The sequence below is a fragment of the Amborella trichopoda genome, chromosome 13 (genome assembly GCF_054954075.1).
Source record: "Amborella trichopoda isolate Santa Cruz 75 chromosome 13, AtrichopodaSantaCruz75HAP2 v2.0, whole genome shotgun sequence".
NCBI lineage: Eukaryota > Viridiplantae > Streptophyta > Magnoliopsida > Amborellales > Amborellaceae > Amborella > Amborella trichopoda.
The window spans coordinates 38,233,937-38,258,566 of NC_142348.1; the positions used below are offsets into that span (position 1 = coordinate 38,233,937).

Consider the following 24,630-nt stretch of genomic DNA (forward strand, 5'->3'; position numbering starts at 1 on the left):
GTACAAATTTTCCAAAATGGTTCAAGAGTTGAGATAGTTAGGGTTTGAGATCTCATGATGTGCTTTTATAACATGGGTGTAACCTTGGACTCAATCGACACCCTTGATGCACATGAGAGGCTAATGTACCTAGCTACTCATCCCCATCCAACCACTAGGATGAAGGGATGGGATTTCATACCATTATCACTCACCATAACCCTAAGTTATGCTACTTTACCATTTTGTTATTGACCCATATTTTTATTCCAATTGCATCCAATGTGCCCTTACAAAAAACACCCTTAGTTTTTTTTAATAATGTATTAGAGTAGATAACCACTAAGGATAAATGACAAAGCAGTAATCGGCAAAGCTCACACATGTATATTCTACTTTATCAAAGCCAATCACTTTGTAGATCTAAAATTTCAAACCAATCAATTTAAAGATAATGTCCCCTTCACACATGTATGTAAAGATATTTTTCAACTCAAATTTGAAAATCCATTGTCTTTAAGATCAAATAAATAAATTAATTAAACTTCACACATGTTATGCATGGCTCATGTGTGAGTTAATTAAGATATGTGATAAAAAGGGGCCTTAAGTTATAACATTATAAAACAAAGAATAATAATATATAACAAGGCACCATAACACAACCCCTTATAAAACACGCAACCAAATGCCAATCTGGTCTCCCCCGTCTAGGGATCAGCGCTCAGCTAGGCGGTGATCCTAGAGTGAGGCGTGGGGTGCTACGTGGCAGCCCTATAGCCACTCGGATGCCACATAGTACTACCAGGTCAGGACTAAAGTGGAATTTGAGTAAACAATTCAAAAAACCTCTTTTTTTTTAGCAAATAAAATTCTGAAAAATTCTCTAAATTAACAATAAATATTTAAAGTATTTTCGATCAATTATTAGGTTTTTCTCATCATTATCAAATCGAACAAAGGTATAGTGCGATCTCAGACTAATAACTGTAGGTATCGAAGTACTCCATTGGGCTAATCCCGAGTCTGAGATTGGCCCAATAGACCTATGTTCCACGGTCTAAAGTAGGGACACATAATTGGCCATATCAAAGCCACTGAGCCAGAACTTTCGATCATCCGACTCTCAATGTATTACAGGTGTACCCCTGTGGGACATGATCTAACTCAATTACAAGGGTCGTCTCAAAGCACATGTGCACTAGCTCTTTCAAACTCGGATAATGCTTTTGACTGAGTGGCTTCCCGTACGAAATGAAAATACACATGCCATGTAACGGTCTCGCGTTATGATACAGACTTATGTCCCATAAGTCTTGACGATTTCATGCAGGGCGAGTACTCAATAGGTACTCAGGTTCCATTTTTCTCGTTTGGATTCTCCAAGCCTTGGCCGATCGTAGCTAAACATGAGGCTAACCTATAAAATCCTGACTAGGAGAACACCTCCTTGAGAAATTGCTTTCTCAACACGTGAACTCTCGATACCTCATGCGTACTTGGGGTAAAAGAATCTGGGCTCCATTTCTCGGTCCTTATTAATGGAAGTCCTAAAGGATTTCTTGGTCCATTTCCACCCCCCATTTCTCGGTCCTTATTAATGGAAGTCCTAAAGGATTTTTTTGGTGCTTCGAGAGGGCTCCTTCAAGGGGATCTGCTATCTCCCTTTCTTTTTACATTAGTAGCTGAAATTTTCAGCAAGTCTATCTCTCGTCTCTACCAAGAAGGACTGCTCTCAGCTTTCTGTTGCAATTCACAAGGACCTTTGGTATCACATCTGCAATACACAGATTGTACCTTAGTCTTCCTAGAAGCGGTTTCTCAACAAATAGAGAACCTTAGACTTTTCCTCAATGCTTTGAAAGTGCCACTGGCTTTTAAAGAAAATTTGGAAATATCAAAGATGATGGGAGTGGGTCTTACACTCCAAGAAATCAGATCCCTGATTCCATCCTGGGATTGTATAGTTGAGGATCTCCCCACCACCTATTTGGGAATACCTCTAGGCTTAGGGAAACCAAAAAAGAGACACTGGACCCAAGTGCCAAGCGTCTAGCTGGATGGAAAGGAAGGTTCTTATCCTTGGCAGGTCGGTCTATTTTGGTTAGGGCTACATTGGCTAACTCCCCCATTTACCTAATGTCCATCTTTCATATGCCAGCTTCGGTGGCTAATAGGTTGGACCAACTCATGAGGAACTTTCTATGGTCAGGCCAAGCTGGAAAAATGAGACATCACCTAATATCTTGGGATAGAGTGCGACTGCCCAAAGTCCAAGGTGGTTTAGGAGTCATAGATTTAAGAAAGCATAACCTGGCTTTGTTGGGGAAGTGGTGGTGGAGATTGACCACTCAACCAAACTCTTTCTGGGCACAGGTTATTCAGAATAAATATAACATTCCGGATCACATGTGTGTGCCTGAAAGGCTAGCAAGAAGCAGGGCTTTAGGAGCCTGGAGATCTTTTGCATCCTCCTTTGCTCAGTTCAAGAAATTGCTTCGATTCCATCAAAAACAAGGCAACAGAGTTTGCTTCTGGTCGGATCTGTGGATTGGACATGCTCCCCTTAGGGACCTATTTCCTAACCTTTTTCAACTTGCCTCCAACAAAGAGTCCACAATTGCAGATGAAATGGTCTTCGCAGGGGGGGGTAGAACTTGGAACCCCAATTTTCGAAGGAATCTTTCTGAAGAGGAAACTTTAGCCTTCACCACTCTTTCGGTTGCTCTCCGCTCTGTTTTTTTACCTTCATTCGGGAATAATTATTTGGTATGGACTCCAGCCCCTTCGGGTAAGTTCTCGGTAGCTTCTTTTTATAAGAAACTTATCCAGCCTCCTACCTTCCCTCTTAACCCCACCTCCCCTCTTTACAAAGTTTGGAACACAATAGCTCCCCCAAAGTTCAGTCCTTTAATTGGATAGCTGGTGTCAACAGGCTCTCACACTCGATCAGCTTCAAAAAAGAGGTCTGCCACTTCCAAACAGATGTGTAATGTGCCTGCAAGAGGAGGAGACTAATCCCCACCTCTTTCTTCATTGCAGCATGGCTTTTGAGCTTTGGACTCTCATCCCAAAACTTTCAATTTTAAATGGGTTCTCCCACCTTCGGTAAAAGATCTATTTTTTCATTATTCAGGTGGTCCTTGACCCAAAGCAGGAATTACTTTGTGGAGGGCAGCTATCGCTGCTACCGTATGGGTTTTATGGCTTGAAAGAAATGAGAGGATCTTTCAAGGACATAGAAATGAAGTTTTAGGGTTGTTTAACATGGTTACATCACTTGTAGCCTTTTGGCTCTCCACTCATAGTACCTTTGATGGGATTCCTATGAGTTCTTTCCTTAGGCAATGGGACAATATTGTCCGACTCCAGCCTTTCAAGCTATAGAGACCCCACAGCTGGTTGCCTCCTCCAGAAAATGCCATAAAGTTAAATTTCGATAGCTGTTCATTGGGGAATCTGGGCCATTCAGGAGTAAGGGGGGTCTTCAGAGATCACAATTGCAATGTTCTCATGATATATTTAAAATATGTCGGCTATGGAGACTCACAACTTGCTGAAGCATTGGCTCTACTAATGGGCCTTAAATGTTTTGACCCATCTTGGGGTTAATCTTTAGTGGTGGAAGGAGACGCTAAAAACATTCTATCTTGGGCAGCAGGCACAACTAATCCTCCTTGGTACCTATCTAGGATTTTTTATGAGATTTACCACCTATGCAGGGATACCAACGTCTGTTGGAGCCATACATGGAGGACGTCGAACGAGTTCGCCGACCTCCTAGCTAAATATGGTGCTCGGTGACGACCACATATGGAAGACAATAAATGGTCCACCTTCTTTTTTGCATTGGACCAGCAAGGTTCTCTAGGACTCTAAATCTCTTTGTGACTTGTAGAAGGGCGTGCCTATAAGCTCAATTTTTTGGAAGCCTCAATCTTTTGTATACAGTCCCTACAAAAGTATATAGTTTGTATAGGGGTTTTGGCTTAATTTTTTGACTGAGATACCCATCTCGAGGGTAATCTCGGCTCTCTCTATCCGCAATCTTTTGTATTCCTTCTTGTTATAGTAATACAATGTTAACATTATAAAAAAAAAAAAAGAATCTGGGCTCCATTTCACAAGGCACCAAGATTTCAATCTCTCAATCGCTCCCACTGAATGAGAGACTACTGGAATTTAGGCCTTGATAGACCATATTTCCATCAAATGGTGCATTCTGATGATTGTGCCCTTCCGATAATAACGCACTGCTCCGGTAATTTGCTGCACTTTGGTACTTATGGCCTGCTGTTCAAGACGCATATATAACACATGACGATTGGTCTTCTGAAAATTAAAGAGACACAGTGTGGCAGTTACTTCTTTGAAACTAAAGAGTTGCCACACCGCACTACAGGTTGGATTTCAATTTATATCTTGGAATTCTACATTGCTTTAGTTTCTATTGGTATCAGAGCTAGTCCTTTTGCTGCTACACTATAGGAATTATTTTGTTTTTATTTCTTGAATGAAGAACATGGTGTCTAAAGGATGGCTGAACTTCTGAAGAATAAAAAGTTTGATAGGAAGAACTGTGCATGTTGGAAAAGAAATACATCAGAGATGTTAAAGATTGCTAAGGAGATGCATTAGAGACTCGAGAAGGATTATTCCACTCGTTTGCTCGCTAGGGAGACTCATGCAATGAAACAGGACTCAGAGCTAATGATGAAATGAGGGCAGATAGCAGATCACATCCAGACATTCAAATCATTGGTCTGGGAGCTTGATGCAGCACAAGAAAAGGCAGATGAGAACGTGCATGTGTGCCAACGTTTCAACACTGTTGAATTCCTGGGAAGCTTTCACCTCAGCTGTCAAAGTACTGGAGAGCACACCAAAGTTGGACGAGATCATCACCAAGCTTAAAGCAGAGCATGACAGAAGGTTGACTCATGATACTCCAGCCACCTAGGACTCTGTGAACCTAGTAAATATGAGACTTAACTCTTGTTCATTTAAGAAAAAGAAGGGAAAGAGCAACAACTGAATATGAGAGATGAAAATCAAAAGAGGGATTATGGGACTAAGTAAAAGAAGGATTTACAGAATACCAAGTGTTAAAATTTTCTATAGATATGGGTACATAGCAAAATATTGCAAGGCACTAAAGAATACGAATCCTGGGGGTGATAGGAGGCATGCTTGTGTGGCTTTTGAGATTATGCTAGTTAAACCTAAGTAGGGATCATGGTGTTTTGATTTGGGGTCCACTTCCCACATATCTGACACCAAGGATGGTTTTAGAAAGTTGCCTGTTGTCCTAGGGGACCAGCCTCTCTTCACGAGCAAAATTAGAAGGAAACATTTTAGGCATTGGTGATTGTGACCTTCAGCTAGAAAATAGAAAGTATTATGTAGCCATTTAAAGGCCTTACGAGAGCATATGAAACTATGACTTAGCGACGAGATAACCCCATTGGAAGTGAGGTTTGGAGGGATCAAAGGATTATACTCCAAAGGGACCAGAGGAGGCATTTTTGATGTTGTGAGTCACCCCAATTTTGACGGGTTAGGCCCGGTGTGATGTTAAAAACCCTTAAGCCTTGGGCATAAAGCACAATCGATAAGGGTTTCGTGGTGGGGTTATTCCTTGATGAGGTCGGAGAGATGCTCAGGGAACTGTGTTGACCCCTTTGTGTTGTGCTGGCCTGAGAAGACAAGGGCCGAAATCCTCATCATTGCCATCACACAACATGTATATTAGATTGCAATCTGGGAAGTAGCCTATTAGGGCATGTCGTGTACATGTATAGAAGAGATGTCTCTCTGCAACATTAGATTGTGTTGGAAGATTCTATGAGATAGTGTGCTAAATGGGACTTGGACTTGCCTTCAGGACGTGCTTGTAGTCTGTGGACTAGGATAGACGTTCTCTTCATTTATTGGCTGGCTTTGATGGACCAATCATGAACCCCTGTGACGGGTTGTGAGTCATGGGTTATTTTGGGTCAATTTGAGAAGATGACAGGGGATACATTTTCTAGAAAAGATGGAGTGCCTTGGTATATTTGTGTTATCCGTGACCCATTATATCCAATTCCCACCAAATTCATTTTAATATGTTTTATTGAATTTTTTAATATGAAAATCAATTTTTAAAGGCCTCTATATATTTTATTATGGAAAAAAGGAGCATTAAAATAGCCAAAATTGAATTTTTTTGATTTTATACATCCAGAGAGAGAATAAAAATATTAAATGGGCGATAAAATTTTTTTATCAATTTGTAATTTTCTAAGGTGTGAGGGCCCAACATTTGGGGCCCATCTAGGTGGGGGTGTGGGGCCCATTAGGGACCCACATGGGTGTCACACCCCACCTCCTTCTCTTTTTCTCTCTGACTTGTTCAACAAGTTTTCTAGAATGTGTTTTGATTATGGGATGGTTTAAGAGGAAGGATTGATTGATTTCACAAAGTAAAAGATTTTGGATTGATTGAAATCAATATGATATATTACATATATTAAATATTTGATGGGAATGGGATAAGGAAATTGAGGGAAACGGTTCTAGTACCTTCCCTAAAATTGTGATGGCTGATCTTTTCATTGCATAAGTCTCCAAGATCGATAGTCAATATTAAGTCTCACTAAGATGGCAAACCCTAGGCCCCAAAAACCCTAGCGTTGTATTGTCAATAGTTTTTATATCTAAAGATAGACATATCTCTACCTATGATCTCTATCCCCCCTATAAAGGGGCATGCCACTCTCTCTCCTCTTTATCTCTCATCTAATCTCTATCTCTCCGTACGAATAGGGTTGGAAAGGGTGTCATGCCCCATTTAAATAAAGAAAATAGTATGCATATTGCAAAATATGGGCAGGAGTTATTCTGGCATGGGACTTGCTGAACAAGCTCATGGTTTTACCATGTGGGCATTGAGAGAGTACTTGATGTTCGCGTTTTTGGATTGAGTGTGAGTTATCCCACAATTATTTCCAGATTCTAGGATATTCAGATATACAGGTATTCCATTATAAACCACTGAATGGATCCATATGACTTAACATTCCAGTGGAACTGCTTGCTTACGCTTAGTGGTGCATCTGCAAGAACATATTGTCAGAAAACCCTAGAGAAAGAAAGGAGATTCCCATCCTTTTGGTATTGTGCTCCCATATACTTAGGGTTTTGCCTAGACTTCCCAAATTGTGAGACAAGGTTGAGGACCTTGATTCCGTGTGCCATTGGTAGATGAGGCCAATCGTGGGATGTATCATGTCCTAGGGGGTAACCCTTGGCAAGGTAATCTAGTGTTTTAATAGTTCCATATTTCTTGATTCAATGTCATGTATTGTATTTTGTTCGAATGTAAGAATTATAATGGCAGGCAAGTGAAGATCTTAGATTGTATTAGGGTTTATTTTTGTAAATTGAAGTCGTATTTTTTGATGCTTGTAAGTGTTCTAGCCAGATGAATAAAAGAAAGTGAGAAAATATTTAACTGTATATACTAGGCTAGATTCCATTGTCCACCTTTCAAGTGCATAGTCCTAAAGCAAACTCTTTATGCTCTAGAGATGAAAAAGAGTTTGGTTTCAAGCTCGAGGTTCTTAAAGGAAAAATATTCCACCATGCTGGGAATAAGGTGGAAGTAAAATTTGGCAAATAAATAGTAATGAGTAGTCTTCTTGTAGATGGTTTGTTTTAGTTGCCTTAAAGAATTCTATTTGCTATGTCTCATGTTGTGATGATGTTGTTGATACATACATATGGCATGTGAATTTTGGGGTATATAAATTACAAGATAATGGAGGGATTAAAGAGAGAAGTATTATTGGAAAAAGCTAAACGTTGATTCAAGCAAAATATGTGAGTCTTGTGTTCAAGGAAAGCTATGTCAGAAACCAAGTATTGAAGCTCAAAGAGCTGCTAGCATTTTAGAGGCTGTCCAAAGTGATATTTGTGGAGCTACGAGGGGTTGCAAGAGGTACTTTGTCTCTTTCATTGATGACCACTCCCAATTTGGCCATATGTACCTGTTTACAGAAAAGTTGGAAGCCTTCGACTGTTTCATAGGGTATAAAGACATGATAGAGACCCTAACAAACCCAAAAATTAAGATACTTAGAGCTGATAGGGGTGTCGAGTATTCCTCACAATTTATTTTAGAAATTTTGTACTAGCATGGTATCATTTACCAATGTGCTATGCCATATACTCCTCAATAAAGTAGGGTAGCCGAGAGACGGAATAAACCTTGGCAGAAATGGTGAGGTGCATTATGGGACATGCTAGGCTCTCCCTAGATGATTGGGGAGAGGTAATTTGAACAGCTGGTTATATTCTTAACCGGAGTCCTAATAAAGTGGTGCCACGAACTCATGACATTGTCATTACTCTTTGTTCCTTGACCACCTAAAAGTGTGGGAATGCTCAGCCCATGTCCTAATACCCTACCAAAATTGGACAAAACTAGAGCTCGAGACTGTCAAGTACATCTTCATAGGGTCCCCTCATTATGATAAGGGTAACACAAACAACTGGGTGGTCCTAGAAAGTAGGGATGCCCGAGGCACATGGCACTCATAAACAAGTTGATATTTATGAGATAATAAGTGACATGAGTGCTACCTAGGATCCCGAATCGTGGGAGATGTAATCGTAGTAGGAGAAGTCCTGATTTCTTCACTTGCTATGAGAATATTATGAGAGGATTGAAGAGCAATCTTTGCATGAACCCTGTTCCTATCAAGAAGCTATATCCTGTTCAGAGAAGACCAAGTGGGATGAAGCTTGATTGATTAGCTTAAGTCAATCAGACAGAACCATGTTTAGGACCTAGTAACCCCTACCTCATGATAGAAAACCTATTGACAACAAGTCGATCTTTAAGACAAAATTGAATTCAAAAGGAAAGTTGGAAAAGTACAAAGCGAGATTAGTAGCCAAGGGGCTTACATAGAAAGAATGGATAGACTATGATGAGACATTTCTGCTCTGCGGCTAAGTTCCCCTCTGTTAGGATCCTCATAACCATAACAACCAATTTCAACTTCGAACTCCACTAGATGGAAGTAAAGACAACCTTTATAAATGGGGAGTTAGAAGATGGATGAAGGCCATGGGTCCTTGTGCCTAGGGGCTGCACTTGGCTAGGGGTAAAAATACCCAACGCCCTCCCAGTGGTGAAAATGCCCCTTGGGTGGGGGCATTTTCAAAATAAAATTACATCCCAAATAAGGGGGAAAAGAGGGGGGGGTTGGGTGTTTTTATGACCAAACTCTTCTTTGCATTCTACTAGAAGTGGTGATCCAAGTTGTAAGTATGGTTACAACCTGAATCCAAGGGGTAAATATTATATGCCTTGTAATTATTTTGAAAGAGATATCAATGGGGGTATAAACTGGTTCAAGAAGTACATTGCCAGTATTAAAGGGGATGTTGCCCCTTGTAAGAAATGTTCCTGATGCTGTTAGGGAGGAGATTAAAGAGTATATGAATTTAGTAAAGCAAAAAAAGAAAGGAGACATGCATAGTAGAAATAAGGGCTGGTTTTGTGTTTATCTGAGAACGCATGCCCCTTGCAAGAAATGTGGACTGAAGATAAGAAATGTGGACTGAAGACTCTTGACTTCAAGTTTATATTTCTTTCTTTCTTTTTCTTTTTCCCTTTCCCTCTTTTGTCTTTTGTTTGGTGGGCTAGGATGGTATGGACTATGAAGTATGTTCTATGCAATATTGACTTTGAATTATAGTTTGCGATTTGTGAATGTGACTATATTACTATATTTTCTTTTGGTTATGTTAGTTCTATTTAATTTTTATTTTGTTATTTTTTATTTTTAATTTTTTTTTTTAACATTATGGTTTGTTATTAAAATTTTCAACAACTCTATAGCCAAGTCTAGGGTTTGCTGGTTTGAGCCCTAGAAGGAAAAGTCAACAACTTGCACAACAAATCGTTGACATCACTTAGGGCAAGTTGGTGATCTTTCTGCCCACAAACATGTGGAATAATCATTTCACCGCCATGCTTTGTGTGAAGAGTTGAGTATATAGGACAATGATAGTTGATTTAGATGTAGGGAGCACCACTCTAGGGTTTTTCAATTTGAAGCAGGACAGTCTTGATTTTGACGCAGGTTTGTGTCCAAAATCAGCAGGTTGTAGGATGGGATTTGTCACCAATCTTCAGTACATGCTTAGATGAACAACAAGATGCTTACGAGATCCAACTTATGATAAGGATAAAGATGAAGAAGATGTTTTGGAAGTGGATCTTGCGCGTGAAAAATATGGAGAGACGACAGCAAGGGGAGTGATCAAGTTGTGGCCTTTGAAGAGCTCAAGGATATCGAGGAGGTAGAGTATTCAACAGATTAAGGGCATTGGAATCAAAGTAGTGCTGGGAAGCAGGGTTGACTTATAAACCGCAAATGTCGAGAAAGCCTCTAAAGGCCAGAAAATTGATTTTGAAATGTCCTACATAATTTTGAATATGAGTTCAAGGATGCTGAATTTGATAAATTTGTATCGATTCCTCAATATACATAACGGGATCCGTTTCTTGAGGATTTCTTCTTACCATGGATAATCTTTGAGAATACAAAGAAGAAGAAAGTGGAAGAAGATGGTTTTCATGTTGGATTCATCTTAACCTACTTCAAAACTTGAGGACGGGGTCTTCAATCAGGAGAATGATGTAAGGCAAAACTATTCTTATCTTAAATTTTTGTTCAATTGCAAATGATGTATATTGTTGGGTTTGTGGCCTTTAAAGGTCATGAGAGCATGTAAATATCATTTATTGCGGATTATACACTTCTGTGCGTGTCTATATTCGTTGATTGACCCAGGGTAGGAGGTCTATGGTTTTGGTCATATCCAAAATGCTTGTCCCTAGGCATATGACACTGTTGAAAAGGGTTTATAGAAGGTTATCCCTTGTTGAGGCCGAAAAAATGCCCAGGGATAGTTTGTAGGCCAGGAGAGCTGTGTGGTCTGTTTTGTGCGGATGTAGGCCTGTGAGAGTGAGGACTAAATGTTGAAGAGTCTGCCGCACGATATGTACACAAGACAACTGCATTTTGAAACGGGGTACTTGTATATATGAGTAGAAAGATCCCCTTGCACTATAGCGATATGTGCTTGACTTGCTCTTAAAGGGGGGAGCCTGTAATCCACATTCTGAGATTGTAGTTCTACTATTTATTGGCTAATTTTGACAAGTCAATCATGAGTCCTTGCATGAGACTGTGGGTCATGGGTCTGGTTGTCTCAGTCTGATAAGGTAGTTGAGAATTGAAGTTACTCGGTCGGGTGGACTGCCTTGATAGTCACTTATCTTGGGCTATTGGTACCAGTTCACTCATTGATATTTTATGTTTACTGTTAGAAATATTTTTTGTAAATTTTAGAATATTTTTTCAGATTTTTTTAAAATTAATTTCAGTTGTAAAGTCATTAAAAAGGGTATTTTTGAAATTTTGACAGTGTGGGGGGGGAGGCACATGTGGGGTGCTTGGATCTAGTCCCACGTGTGTGCCACACCACATGGGTGGAGCGTGGAGCCCATGGAGGGTCCACCCCTCTACTCATTTCTTGTCTCTTGTGATCCTGATCCTTTCTATCTAATCTCTGATTGTGGTTGTCTTATCAGCTACTCTCCGATACGGAAAGAATTATGCATCATTCGCATTCGTGTGGCTTGAGGTGGCACCGTCCCTTCCTTTCTAGTTTATTTCTTGTTTAAGTAAAAGGTGTTTCATTAAGTTAAGATTTTGTTTTCTTGTAAGTAAAGATTGTCCTTATTTTGTGGGAATTTATTTGAAATATTCGTCAACCAAAACTTTAACTTTTGGATTCCTACATTTCTAAAAGAATAAATGGAAGTTCTAAAAGGTTTTTTAGATTGGTCTTATCCTAGTTTAATTAGAAGTAGATATGGGCTAGAGATTCAGGTGATAAGGTTCCTAATATTCCTCCCTAATTTGATTCAAGGGATGGATGGCTCAGATATATTTCTCTCTCACCTCACAGATTTCTTAGAATCCTTTTGGTCACCTGGTGAGTCATAATTGGATAGGTATACCTAGGAGTCCTTGAGGCCTATATAAGGAGATGAAGCCCCTGACATTCAACTATTTCCTGGTCCCTCTCTCTTTCTCTTGACTCTCTCCTCTCCACGCCCCGCTCTTCTCTCTCTTATCTCGCTGGTTTTCTCTCTTCTCTCTCTCTAGGTGGCACGCGACCCTCATAAGGAACATGGGTTGGCATGCACCACCCTAGTCAGGGTTTTTAGAGGGAGGCATACCTAGCCCTAATAAATAGGGAGGTGCCTTGTGTGCCCTAAATGTTTCTAAAAGGGTCCTAGAAACCTGATAATTTTCTGTTTTCATAAGAAACCCTAGTTTGTGAGGTATTGCGTAAGGCAGCATCCTGGCTCTGAAAATTTAGCAAGGCCAATAGGATCAGGGTGCACCATTGGTCAGGAAATCGGATGCAAGGTGTGCTAAGTCCTATGGATGTTTCCCTAAGCACACTCAAGTAAGTCTTCCTGGCTGCTTGTTTCATTTTTCAGTCATATTTGCCTATTATTCTGAATTTTTAGGAACCTTATTTGCACTTGATTGTTAGTAGAAGCTTGTTTTTCATTTATGGACTATGTCTATTCAATTTAGCAGTAAAAGTCGTAGGTTGTATTTAGCGTTTTTATTTCTTAATAGGTGATAAGATGAGAGAGAGTAGACTTAGTGGACTGGCCATGCGTGGCGTAGACCTAGTACAACACCTGTTAGAAGATACGAGTTAGTTCAAGTAGAAAGCTCGAAAAAGGCAAGGTTCAGGCCCAAAAGGATGTGGTTGGAAGTAGTCCGAAACGATATGGAGACTTATAGCCTCATTGAGGGTAGGACCCTTTATAGAGCAGAATGTATGATGATGATGATTTACAATAGCATATTGGGCACTTGTAAGTGGAATTCAGAATGATTAATAAAAGAAAAAGAAATTTTTTTATTTTAGTCCCTTGCATTCCAGATAGCCACTTCTTACATATATTTTAACTTTCACTTTGGGTTTATTGTTGAGGTTTTTAATGTTTTTTGGGATTTTTGGGTTTTTTAATAGTTTTAGGGTTTTAGGAGATGTCTATAAAACTAGTTAGATTGCTTTTGGAATATTTTGTCTTATGAGGGGCAAAATTGCCATTACGAATTTTGTGTTTATGTTTGGGCTTTTGGTCAATTTTATTCTGACTAGGGTTGTGTTGGACATTATGCCCAACTTAATGAAGTGAAAAGATGTACGTGGGGGGTCTTAGGCAATTCCCCTAACTTGTTTTGAAAAGAAAAAAGCTTTTGTGCATTGTGTACCCTGATTAGGGTTTTGTGTAGGTGAACCCTTAGGTTTCTCCAAGAGATTGCTTTTGTTGGCCTGAAATATTGCTGATTTTTTGTTCTTCAAATTTCTTACATCAATTTTCTTTTTTTTTTTTTTTTTTTTTCAACATTCATCATTGTATCCATTGTAATTCTACTGTTTCTTTAACATGTCAATAAATAAAAAAAATGGGACAACTGTTGTATCGGTTATTATGTTATTTATGTCTGATATTTTCTGATCATCACCCTTTAATCTGTTATCTTTGAAATTAATAATGCTTTCATAAAGTTTACATTTGTTTTCTGATTCCAAGCACCATTTGTCAGCTGATACCATTACATATCAGCCCAGCTTCTATTTGATCTTATACATTTGTCACAGTTTCTGTGACCTTGATTGCAATTAATTTATATCTACCTTGCATAGTTCCTGGTGGTGTTTCCTAAAGCATCTTCCTTTTCTGTAGTTGTTGAGGAAGCGGACTGGCAAGTTTCCAACTAATCTATATGCTAAAAACTTCATTACAAGCACCTGAGAACATATTTTCCATTGTCCTGTTGTATATATGAGTTATCTTAACTAAATAATTTGGAAGTTCATAGGAAGATCGTTCATATTTCCCTTAAAATTAAATCATAATGGTTTTGTGAGAAAAGATCTGCTTTTACATCATCGCTCTTTATTTTACAGGTAGAGGCCGATATACAGAAGCAATTATCAGTGCAGAAGTCTGTGTTTCAACATACCGTTTTGCATTCCTCTTCAAGTCCTTTCCTTATTTTAAAGGTTGCTCTTTACGCTTCGGATAAGGCTTTTCCTTTGGTATTTCTCTGTTTTCTTTGTGGTAACTGTTGACTAATATTTTTTCTTTCTCTTCATACATAGGTACACCGCAGTGATCTGATTTCGGACACTCTCCAACAATTGTCCAGCTCATGTCCTGATGAATTCAAGAAGCCTCTGAAGGTTCTAAGTCTTCGATCCTTTTATCTGTTTCATGTTTGTCACAATTTTTGGGCTATGGGATTACTAAAGTTGGTCGATCTTCAGAAGGGGCAGGGAGCTTCTGTTCTTTAGATTCTGAAATGCTATTTGTAAATTTCATTGGTATTTCCATGCATGTCGATGTTTTCTCACCTGCCATGAGCAATTTAGGTCTTTGGGGTCGTAGATATTCACTTCCAAAAGGTTACCTTTTACTTATGTTGTGGAAATTGAGAAAGACTTTCTTGTCTGGATCATATGAAGCATCAGTTTAGGGAATTCTCTCTGGTTGTCTCAATTATATAATCGTTTGGAGTTTCAAAACTCAGTAATTTATGTACTTAGATCATTGTCACCTGGAAGCGCATGAATATGTGGGCCACACTATCTAGTTTATTCCTAGAGTAATTTAATGCTTATACGACAGTTTTGCATATAGCCATACATTATCTTTGATTTCTTCTTAGAATTCAGCTTAGAGTAAGATTAATAATCTATGAAGTTTTGAACTAAATAATATATGATAATTTTTGTTGATTCAGGTTGTCCTTTGTTTATACTGTGTGATAATTCTGAGCTGTCTGGCACATGGTCTTACTTTTCAGGTTATATTTGATGGAGAAGATGGGGTTGATGAAGGAGGTGTAAGAAAAGAGTTCTTCCAGATTTTAGTTCATGATCTTTTTAATGTCGCATATGGTACGCATTTGTAGATCTGATGATTAATGGCATAATGTATGCATAGTTTATAAAATTTTTTAATTTTGGAGACAAGTTTTTCCTCATTTAGTTGTTGGATTTTTATATATTATTCAATGTGATACACATGACAAATAAATAGTTTAGTTTTTTTGAAAGGAATCTTTAAAATGAAAGTGATGAATGCATGTTCAGTTGTAGTTTGAAATACTTTTGGCCACTAAAGAAGTCGACAAGTATGTATGTGTATTCTTCATTATTCCGATGAGAGAGCTAAAATCTCTTCATCCTTTTTTTTTTTTTAATTTATGCTATTGGTAATAGTACAATTAACAATTAAATTCCTTAGTTTCTGTTTAGAGACAACATAGATTACTGGGATAATAATTTATGCACAATCAATGGACTGTTCGTTGGTGCCTTTTTGTCATTGTTAATATGAGGTGTAACAATATCAAATTTTAATTATAGTACCAACTCACAACCTTACTCACATTTGACTCCTATGTTTTGCCTTAAAGCCTGGATTGCATATAGATTTTTCTCAAGTTGTGATAACCTCATGAGGGAGGTACCTTTTTCATTCCAAACAATTGATGGTCACATTTTCTAGTGTACAAGACCTCATTATGTTTTATTCCTCTCATATGTTCTATCTTTACAATGGTCCTGTAAAGTCAACATTTCCTATAAAGTGATCATTAAGCATAGAATATTTTTAAATCTGTCCCTCTTTTGGGGATCATTTGAAATTTTGTTCCTATTCCTTGAATGAATTTTTCATATGCAAGTTATTAGCTTTAATTTGGGTGCTGCATGCTTCCTTTGAATTATGATTTATTCTGATATGTTGAGTCTGTACAAAATGACACATACATATTTTCTTGTTCAAACATAGGTGCTCTAGAATAAGTCTTTTAAGTAGAGTAACAAACAGAAGGACATTCTCTGCATCATTAAAGATGCAGACCCTTCCCCTTAGTTCTCCTCCTAGCATTAACCCTTGCCAATCACAATAAAATAAAATAAAACTCTATTGGTTATCTATTAGTTTATCCATTAGGGGTAGTTGCATGGTTGTGCATAACAGTTTCTCACAAACTAATCTTGGCACATAGAAGTAGAGTTGCATATAAAGTGGTTGCAGGGTTTTGTTCCTTCACTCACAAGAACTAGATAACATGCTTTTCTGTTCACAATGAGTAGATAGTAAGCCCTGTACTTGAATAATTGATGAAATGAGAAAGTTACGCATTTATTCCCTTGCATGTTAGCATTCATTACTTATTGTGAAAACTCCTTTGCTATTTAAGGCCAAAGTATCCTTTGTTATTTGAATGGGCAGTTTAACTTCATATTTTTTTAATAATACATATAACTTTGATGGATGTGTGAGGTGCAAGAAGACCTCACAACACTCTCTTCCCTCTCACACATCTCTCATCTCTCTCTCTTACATGTCTCTCTTATGTATCTCTCTTCTTCCTCCTCTTTCTTTTTTCTCTCACTAGGTTCTCTGACATGGTATTAGAGCAGATCTAAAATGTTCTCATCTTCCCCTTTCCTTACGAAAAGAAAGGAGGGAGGAGAAGGTGGGGAAAACTTAACCTTGCTGATGCTCATCTCGTCAAGGGGTACCTAGTTTTCCTTTTTTTTGGTGTGCAAGGCCAGTATGGTGGTCTGCAGGTGCTACTGATGTTTGTGTTGCTAAAGTTTCTTCTCTTGGATGTGGAAGATCGGGAGGAATAGTTGTTCGAATTCTTGAAGTGTGTGGCTGAAGCTGTGGGAGGTTTGTTGCGGTTCATCTTTGAGTTATAGCGGAGGGATATTTGTTCATTGATGCCTGAATGAAAAGTGACTCCATGCTTTTAAGTGGTTCCTAGCATTGTACTTGGCTTGTGTGAGTGAATGCAATTTGGCGATCCTGGTTGTTGTCCTCTCTCCCCTTTGTCTTATATGCTCATGGATTGGGAAATTAAACCTGGAATCCTTACCCTTCCTAACCTGTGGGGATACAAATAACCTCAATAAAATTAAATGAGTCCAATTATGTTCTATGGGCTCAAGGTGTCAAAATATCCCTTGGTGCGAGGGGAAAACTAAAAATACTTGATTGAGGACAAGCTTAATAAATCGGATGGGAGATATGGAGAGAGTGCACGAGGGAAAATTGCATAACCATGACCTGGTTGTGTAGTATGGAACCCCGAATAAGTGCCATTGTGGTGTTTCTTGATTGCTAAAAGAATTTGGGGGACCTTGAAAGAGAATTTTCATCGGATAAAAATTATCTCTGAGTGTAAGAGTTGTTTGAGAAAACGTTTCAATTGCAACAGGTTAATAAGAGTGTGAATGAGTATTATAGTACTCTTAGGGGTAATATGGGAAGATTGGACCGATATCAACCTATATCAGTTGATGTGGAATTACAAAAGAGGCAGCTTGAAGAATATAGGGTTACCAAATTTTTATCTGGCCTTAATCCTTAGTACCGTTCTGTATGTGGACGGATCTTGGAAAGCAGTGAACTCCCATCTGTCATTAGTGTTTCCGTGTGCATTCAATGTGTTGACATATCTTCTTCTCCCACTCCTTCCGACTCAAGTACTAATAATGGATTGGCATTGAATACAGTTGTAGGGAGAGGAGATGGAGGCAGAGGTCTGGGATGTGGTCATGAGTCAGTAAGTGGTCAAGGTAGAGGTGATGGGGGCAGGGTCGAGGAACTCACAAGTGTACGCATTGTGGGCGTACAAAATCATATGGTTCATAAGTGTTGGGGTAAGGTTGGTAAGCCTGCCTGGGAAAATGAGGTTACTTACACATTTGAGAGTGATGCCCTTTATCTGAATGGACCCAGTTATCATCAACAATAGGCGGATTCTGCTGGTGACTTTCTTGTGCTTTCCAAATAAGAATATAATAAACTTGTCAAACAAGTACAACAGTCAATGGTTCCCTCTTCCTCTTCTACTACCATGCTTGTCAATACAGGTACTTTTATGCTTCTTGCCTCTTAGAAACTTCCTCCATAGGGTATTGACTCAAGATCCTCTAATCACATGATTAGTGAGTCCTTTGTTTTTCTATCTTTAAATACGTGTATACCTAATTCCTTTGTTACCTTGGCTGATCGATCGATAACCAGTGTGTCTGGGCAAGGTATAGATATACCTACTTCTTCCCTTTCTCTGTCATACGTTCCGAGGTTCCCTTTCAGTTTATTATCTGTAAGAACATTAGCCAAATCTCTTCATTGCTCTAGAACCTTCTATCCTTCTTTTTGTGTCTTTCAAGATCTGAAGAAGAAGAGAACGATTGGTGGCAAGTATGAGTCAGGCAGCCTGTACTACTGATCATAGCTTGATTGGTGCTGCTTTTCATTCTATTGATTCTCCTTTCTTATGGCATTGTTGGCTAGGTCATCCTTCTCTCAATAACTTGAAGTTATTAGTCCCTTCTTTGGAATCTGTCTACTTTAGAGTGTGAATCTTGTCAATTATGAAAGCATCATATGGTGTCATTTTGTCCTAGAGTTGATAAACAAAGACTTGTTTCGTTTGCAGTGGTTCATTCTAATATACGAGGTCCAACTAGAGTACGAAGCTTGTATGGTCTATGTATTTTGTAAATTTTGTCGATGATTATCCATGAATGACTAGAGTACAGAGTTTGTCTGGTCTATGTACTTTGTAACTTTTGTGGATGATTACTCATGAATGACGTGGTTATATTTAATAAAAGAAAGATATGAGATTTTCTCCATTTTAAATTGTTTCACAAATAGTCCAAATTCAATTCAATGGGAGTGTGCACTTACTGTTCAGCAGAATGAGTTGCTGAAATGAAAAATCAACACGTACTTGAAGTAGCTCGTTCTCTGCTCATTAATATGCATACTCCAAAGATTTATTGGGGAGATGCATTGCTGGCCACATGCTATTTAATTAAAGGGAATAAGACATAAACCCCCCTCTAAAATTATAATCCTAAATAACCCCCTAGTCCTATAAATATCTTATGGAACCACCCACGTTTAACAAAAATGGATGTTTAACCCCCTCCTTGCCTTTTCTATTGCCCAAATTATAGAATTTACCCTTTTTTTTTCTTAATCACCCTGTTATCTAAATCATGAAGAAGCTCTCATTCTCTTTCTTTGTCTTCCTCACCTGTGGGCCTCTTCCTTCCTCTCTGTAGCAACCTTCCCTGAATACTTATCTCTCTCTCTCTCTCTCTCTCTCTCTCATCTTGTGAACCTCACAAGTAAGTTAAAAGAGGCATCACAAACTCGATTTTTATGGTAAAGTTTGTAATTTGGACGATGAAAAAGGTAAATAGGGAGTTAAACGTCCTTGTTTGATTAACTTGGGGGCTTCCATGGGCTTTTTGTGGGACCAGGGGGTCATCTGGGATAATAGTTTTAAAGAGGGGGGTATACGTCTTTTTCCATTATATTCCCTTTTTAGTCTTAAATAGGAAACCATCACACTCAATTCTCTTTCCTGATGCTTCACTATCTGTTATTCCTCCTCAAGTGTTTGGCTGTGTGTATTTTGTTCATATTTCAGGTACTGATAATGATAAGCTAGATCAATCCTAAGCTGTCAAGTGTGTCTTTCTTGGGTCTTCACGTTGCCAGAAAGGTTACCATTGTTAGCATCCTAGTTTGCAAAAGAAATTTGTTTGGGCTGATGTTACTTCTTTTATGAATGCTCCTTATTCTTCAGAAGAGTCTTGTGTGCTTGATACAAATATTTTGTCCTACTTTTAAAGAAGTTTCATAGTCCTTACCTTCTATGATTCCTGTCCTTATTTTTATTGATACTTCTTCTTCACCACAGTTACCTGACTCCATTGAATCTAGTACATTTACACGTAATGATGTTTCTCTAGAGCAGCCTATAAAGATTTACACCATATGAAAAGCATAGGGTGGACATCTCCTACCAACTCAGCCAGCCACTCAATCATCACCTTCGTCTCTTAATCAACGTCCTTCTAATGATGATGTGACCTATTGCTATCCGTAAAGGTATCAGGTCTTGTACTCAACGTTCGACTATACATTTTGTTACCTTTACAAAATTGTCTTCATCATATCGAAGTTTTGCTTTAGCTTTTTCATTTACTTCTATTCCTAAGACTCATCAACATGCGCTTTCTCATAGTTACTGGAGGAGAGCAATGGAAGAAAAAGTAGATGCACTTTATTAAAGTGATACAGGGAACTCAGAAGAAGAGATGGATGCATTTCTTTCAAATGATACACGGGAACTCATCGAGTTACCAACTGGATAAAGGACTCTTGGGGTCGATTGGTTTATGCAGTCAAATATCAACTTGATGGCGTTTGTAGAAATAGTAAAAGCCAGAATGGTAGCCAAGGGATACAAAAAAAGGCATTGACTACTGCTATTGATTCCTTGCTACGGGTATTGCCAAGGGATACACATTATTGGTTGATTTATATGACCATTACCAAGCCTGATATTGCTTTTGCATAAATGTTGTGAGTTGGTTTATGCATCCTATGAGGATTCCTTGTTGGGATGTTGTTCGTATGATTTTAAAAATATCTGAAAGGAGATCCAGGTCAAGGTCTAATTTACCCAAATAATCATTTCGGATTGATAGTTACTCAGATGTTGATTGGGCCGGTTCACCATTTGACAGGTGGTCTAGTACAAGTTGTTGTACATTTATTGGTGGAAATGTGGTAAAGGGGAGAAGCAAGAAACAAAATGTTTTGGGCTAGATCTAGTGCAGAGTTTGAATATAGAGCAATGGCACATACTACATGTGAATTTTTCTTGGGTAAGCATACTACTTGTGAATTGATGTGGCTGAAAGCACAGATGCAAGAGATGGGGTTTGTTGTTACTGAACATGTAGAGATGTATTGCGATAATAAAACTGCCACCTATATAACAAGTAATTCAGTGTTTCATGAAAGGACCAAGCATGTTGAAGTAGACTGTCATTTTATCGGAGAGAAAGTTTCTAGTAAGTAGGTGTCTACTCGATATGCAAAATCTAAAGATCTGCTTGCAGACATCTTCACCAAAGACCTTGGTCATAATATGTTTTAAACTCTCTGTTCCAAGTTGGGCATGGGCGATATTTATGCTTCAGCTTGAGGGGGAGTATTAAAAGTCCTTTGTTATTTAAGCTCTAGGACCTAAGCATCCTTTGTTAATTTGTGTGGCCTCTTTTGTCCTTTCATATGTTTTTAATAATATATATTAGTTTAAGAGGTGTGTAAGGTGCAAGACTTGACAGCACTCTCTTCCTTCTCTCACATCTCTCATCTCTCTCTCTCTCTCTCGTGTTTCTTTCATCTCTCTGTTTTCTCTGTCTTGTTTCTCTTTTCTATTTTCTCCCTCTAGGTTCTCTGGCACTTGCAATGTGGTGTTTTTTTTCTTCTCCATGTTATAGTCCCAAATGACATGCTTTTTTCATGAAAATGCAGGAATGTTTACTTATAATGAAGAAACGAGGAATTTTTGGTTTAATCCCAATTCAATTGATTCTGAGCATGAATTTTGGCTGGTGAGAGAATTCTCCTGTTTTTTGAGAGTCTGAATAGTGTGAAATAACTTCAATGAAATGTGGATAACTACATCCATTTATAAATCTCATTGTTGATTATACACAGGTCGGTATAATCTTTGGTCTAGCTATATACAATGGTGCCATTCTTGATGTTCACTTCCCCAAAGTAAGTGCTAATCTTCCATCGATTCCCCCCCTGCCCCTTCTCCTCTTTTCTTCCTTTCTTTTTGGTGATTTTCTACCACATGAAACTGTCTTATAATGTTCGTTTACGATTTCCCATTCCTTTACCATATCTTCTTTAGTTCCTTTCCACAAGGCAAACTGTTTTGTTGTCTTTTCATATTTTGCTCAGTTAATGTATTTTGATTTGAGTATTGGTAAATTGCTTCTGGCTAATGAAAACCCATTAATGTAGATACTGTTGTGTTAGAAAATGGTTCTTACCATCTTTTGGACGCCATTTGACCTGCCAGCAAAGCGTCTTTGTTCTTTGTATCAACTTTGCTGGAAATTCAAGTCTGTTTGTTGCATTTTGTATGTTTGATGTAAGGTATATCTATTTGTAGTTGACATGTGAATCTGTTGTTCTCTTGGACTGTGCATTGTTTTTGTGTGATCCAAAGATATTTACTCAGGTTTGGATCTCATGGCATCCATATGGTTAAGATAATCTATTCCCACTACTCAATACATGGCATTCTCAAACTTCTAACATTTTTGTGCATGTTGAAATGCTTGGAAATAGTATATGTTTGTGCTGCTTTATTTATTATTGGCCAGGGAATATATGTTGAGGAACCCATTATCCACTGAATTGCATGGTAAAAGTCCATATTTATGAGGCCTTGTTTTCTATGTGCATCCCTTTCACCTTGGTTGATCGGCACTATTATGTCTCATTTTAATTGAAAGGACAATGTGACCGGGCAAGGCAATACCGATTAAAATTTTATTATCTTTTCTTATGTATTACCATCTGGCTCACTTACAGTGTCCTATACAATATATGAGTCATATAAAAAAAACACAAGAATGCCGAAGATTCTCACTTGCCAACAAAAAGAAAATTACATTCATAACATGTATATGAAAATTATATAAAAGATACAATTGAATCACGAAAGAATGAAATAGGAAAATACCGCATACCTTGCTTAAAGTTACTTCCAGAGACTTCGTATGCCCCACACAGGGTCTCCTCCACCAATGGCGCACGGGATCTAGGTTCAAGAACTTATCTTACAACTTGGGAAGCTTAAGCAAAATCAGTAGAGAGCATGACATGGGATGAACTAGACCAAAGCTCAACACATGAGCATATGACCAAGACCTATAGTTAGGCTTTGTGGCTTGGGCGTGCAACCCTTTTAGGTTTATTTTTTTTCTAAACCCTAATTTTAGAGAGAGAAGAAGAGAGAGATCAGAGAGGGACGTGCCACCCCTTTGGCTCTGAGAAAGAGAGAGTTAAAGTTATGAGGTGTAGAGAATGAACCTCCATAGCTAGTTTATATAACATAAAGACTAGGGTTTCTCCATCATTATGAGACATAATCTTGACCTTTGATATTGGAGACCTATGGGGTGAAGATATTGTTGGTGGTATAAGACCAATGGGCTAGAAATGCAATCTTTTAAAAATTTTTCATTGTATAAAACCTCAAGGGTTTAAATGCATGAGTATCTCAATACAAAACCATAATACATATATTTCAGCCTACAAACATGGTTTATACATATTTGAATAATAAAATTCAACCCTAATAGGTCCCTTACAATTCTCCTACTCGAAAATACAATTAAACTGAATACAATATTCAAATATTCACATTTTACATCTCTACAACATTGCATGACTTGCACTCGCAATTCCTCATTGTATCAAAATTATATGATAATTTCATCTTCATTCTTCATCCTCATCATATATCATAATATCTCATACACATCATACACTTTATCATAATAATTCAATAAGATTTCAATTCGCATAAACAATAATGCATAGCATTAAAGCTCATACCGCACGATTAAAAAACAATCTCAATATTCACACAACATACTCAATTTAACCAATCATGAATCCATTTAATAACTGTAACGACATCGAATTAACATGCAAACATACATGGGGAAACCATTGTTCGAACTCCTTGTGCCCTGGCCACAAAAGGGCCTTTTGATGACTTAATTTTGTCCCATTGTCTAAGGCACGGGTGATAATAATAACTTACGGAGATCAATCCAATGGAAAGCAAATGATCACATTTATTTCACTTAATGGGGATCAAATCATGAGAGACATGTATCAAAATGGGCCTTCAAAGTTTGAGAGAGATACTACACAAAATAAAGAAGTTATGGTAAAACTACACCATGTGGTCCATAAGGGAGCACATGAACTTTTCAACATTATAAAGGGAACTCAAGGGACTATTTCTTATGCTCAAATATGATGAAATAAACCTGTTATCAGTTGTATATTCTCTGTAAAAATTTTAGAAAAATAAGATCAAGAAAACCAAGTTGAAATTACTCAAGATCATAGAGTAAGCAAGCTAGTCTACACATACTATGTGTATGGACTACACTATTGCTTTGAGACTCTTCAAATATCAAGTTTTCATGACGAAAAAAGAAGAAAGCTATATTGTAAACTAAGAATTACAGCAAGCTTTGATAATGAAAATGAGGTAGGAATTAAAAATATGAGAAGAAAAGTCAATACCTTAATGAAGCAATAGTATGGGCTTGATCACATAAATGAGGGACTACTCCATAGAAGGGTTTCAAATGAAAGCTCAAGGAAGATGGTCTCATGGGTGACCACATTTTTCTCAAGGGCTCTCTCTCTCTCTCTTTGAAGTGAATACTCAAGTTAGGGTTATAATTGATCCCATAAGCTACTTTTATAGTTAGATCATAAAAATGGATTTGATCTTGATCCTTGATGCCTTAGATCAATGGCACATGAGAGGCTTTTATCTAAGCCACTCATCCATATCTTATTAGCAAGATCAATGGATGAGCTTTTGA

General features: G+C 38.0%; 1 protein-coding gene across 31 annotated transcripts in view; it reads left to right on the forward strand.

The window, feature by feature from the left end:
- LOC18446390 (uncharacterized) overlaps positions 1-24,630 on the forward strand; it is a 118,966-nt gene that overhangs the window by 74,724 nt on the left and 19,612 nt on the right. For 27 of the 31 annotated variants that reach the window (XR_016047114.1, XM_088855223.1, XM_088855232.1 and 24 more), the window contains 5 exons: positions 14,047-14,142; positions 14,242-14,322; positions 14,946-15,039; positions 21,512-21,591; positions 21,698-21,760. Coding sequence is in view for 26 of the 31 variants with exons in the window: in XM_088855223.1 (XP_088711349.1) it covers positions 14,047-14,142; positions 14,242-14,322; positions 14,946-15,039; positions 21,512-21,591; positions 21,698-21,760 (414 nt within the window). In the remaining 5 variants the exon portion in view is untranslated. The remainder of the gene's footprint in view (positions 1-14,046; positions 14,143-14,241; positions 14,323-14,945; positions 15,040-21,511; positions 21,592-21,697; positions 21,761-24,630) is intronic. The other 4 variants (XR_016047109.1, XR_016047110.1, XR_016047112.1 and 1 more) reach the window with 1 other exon arrangement.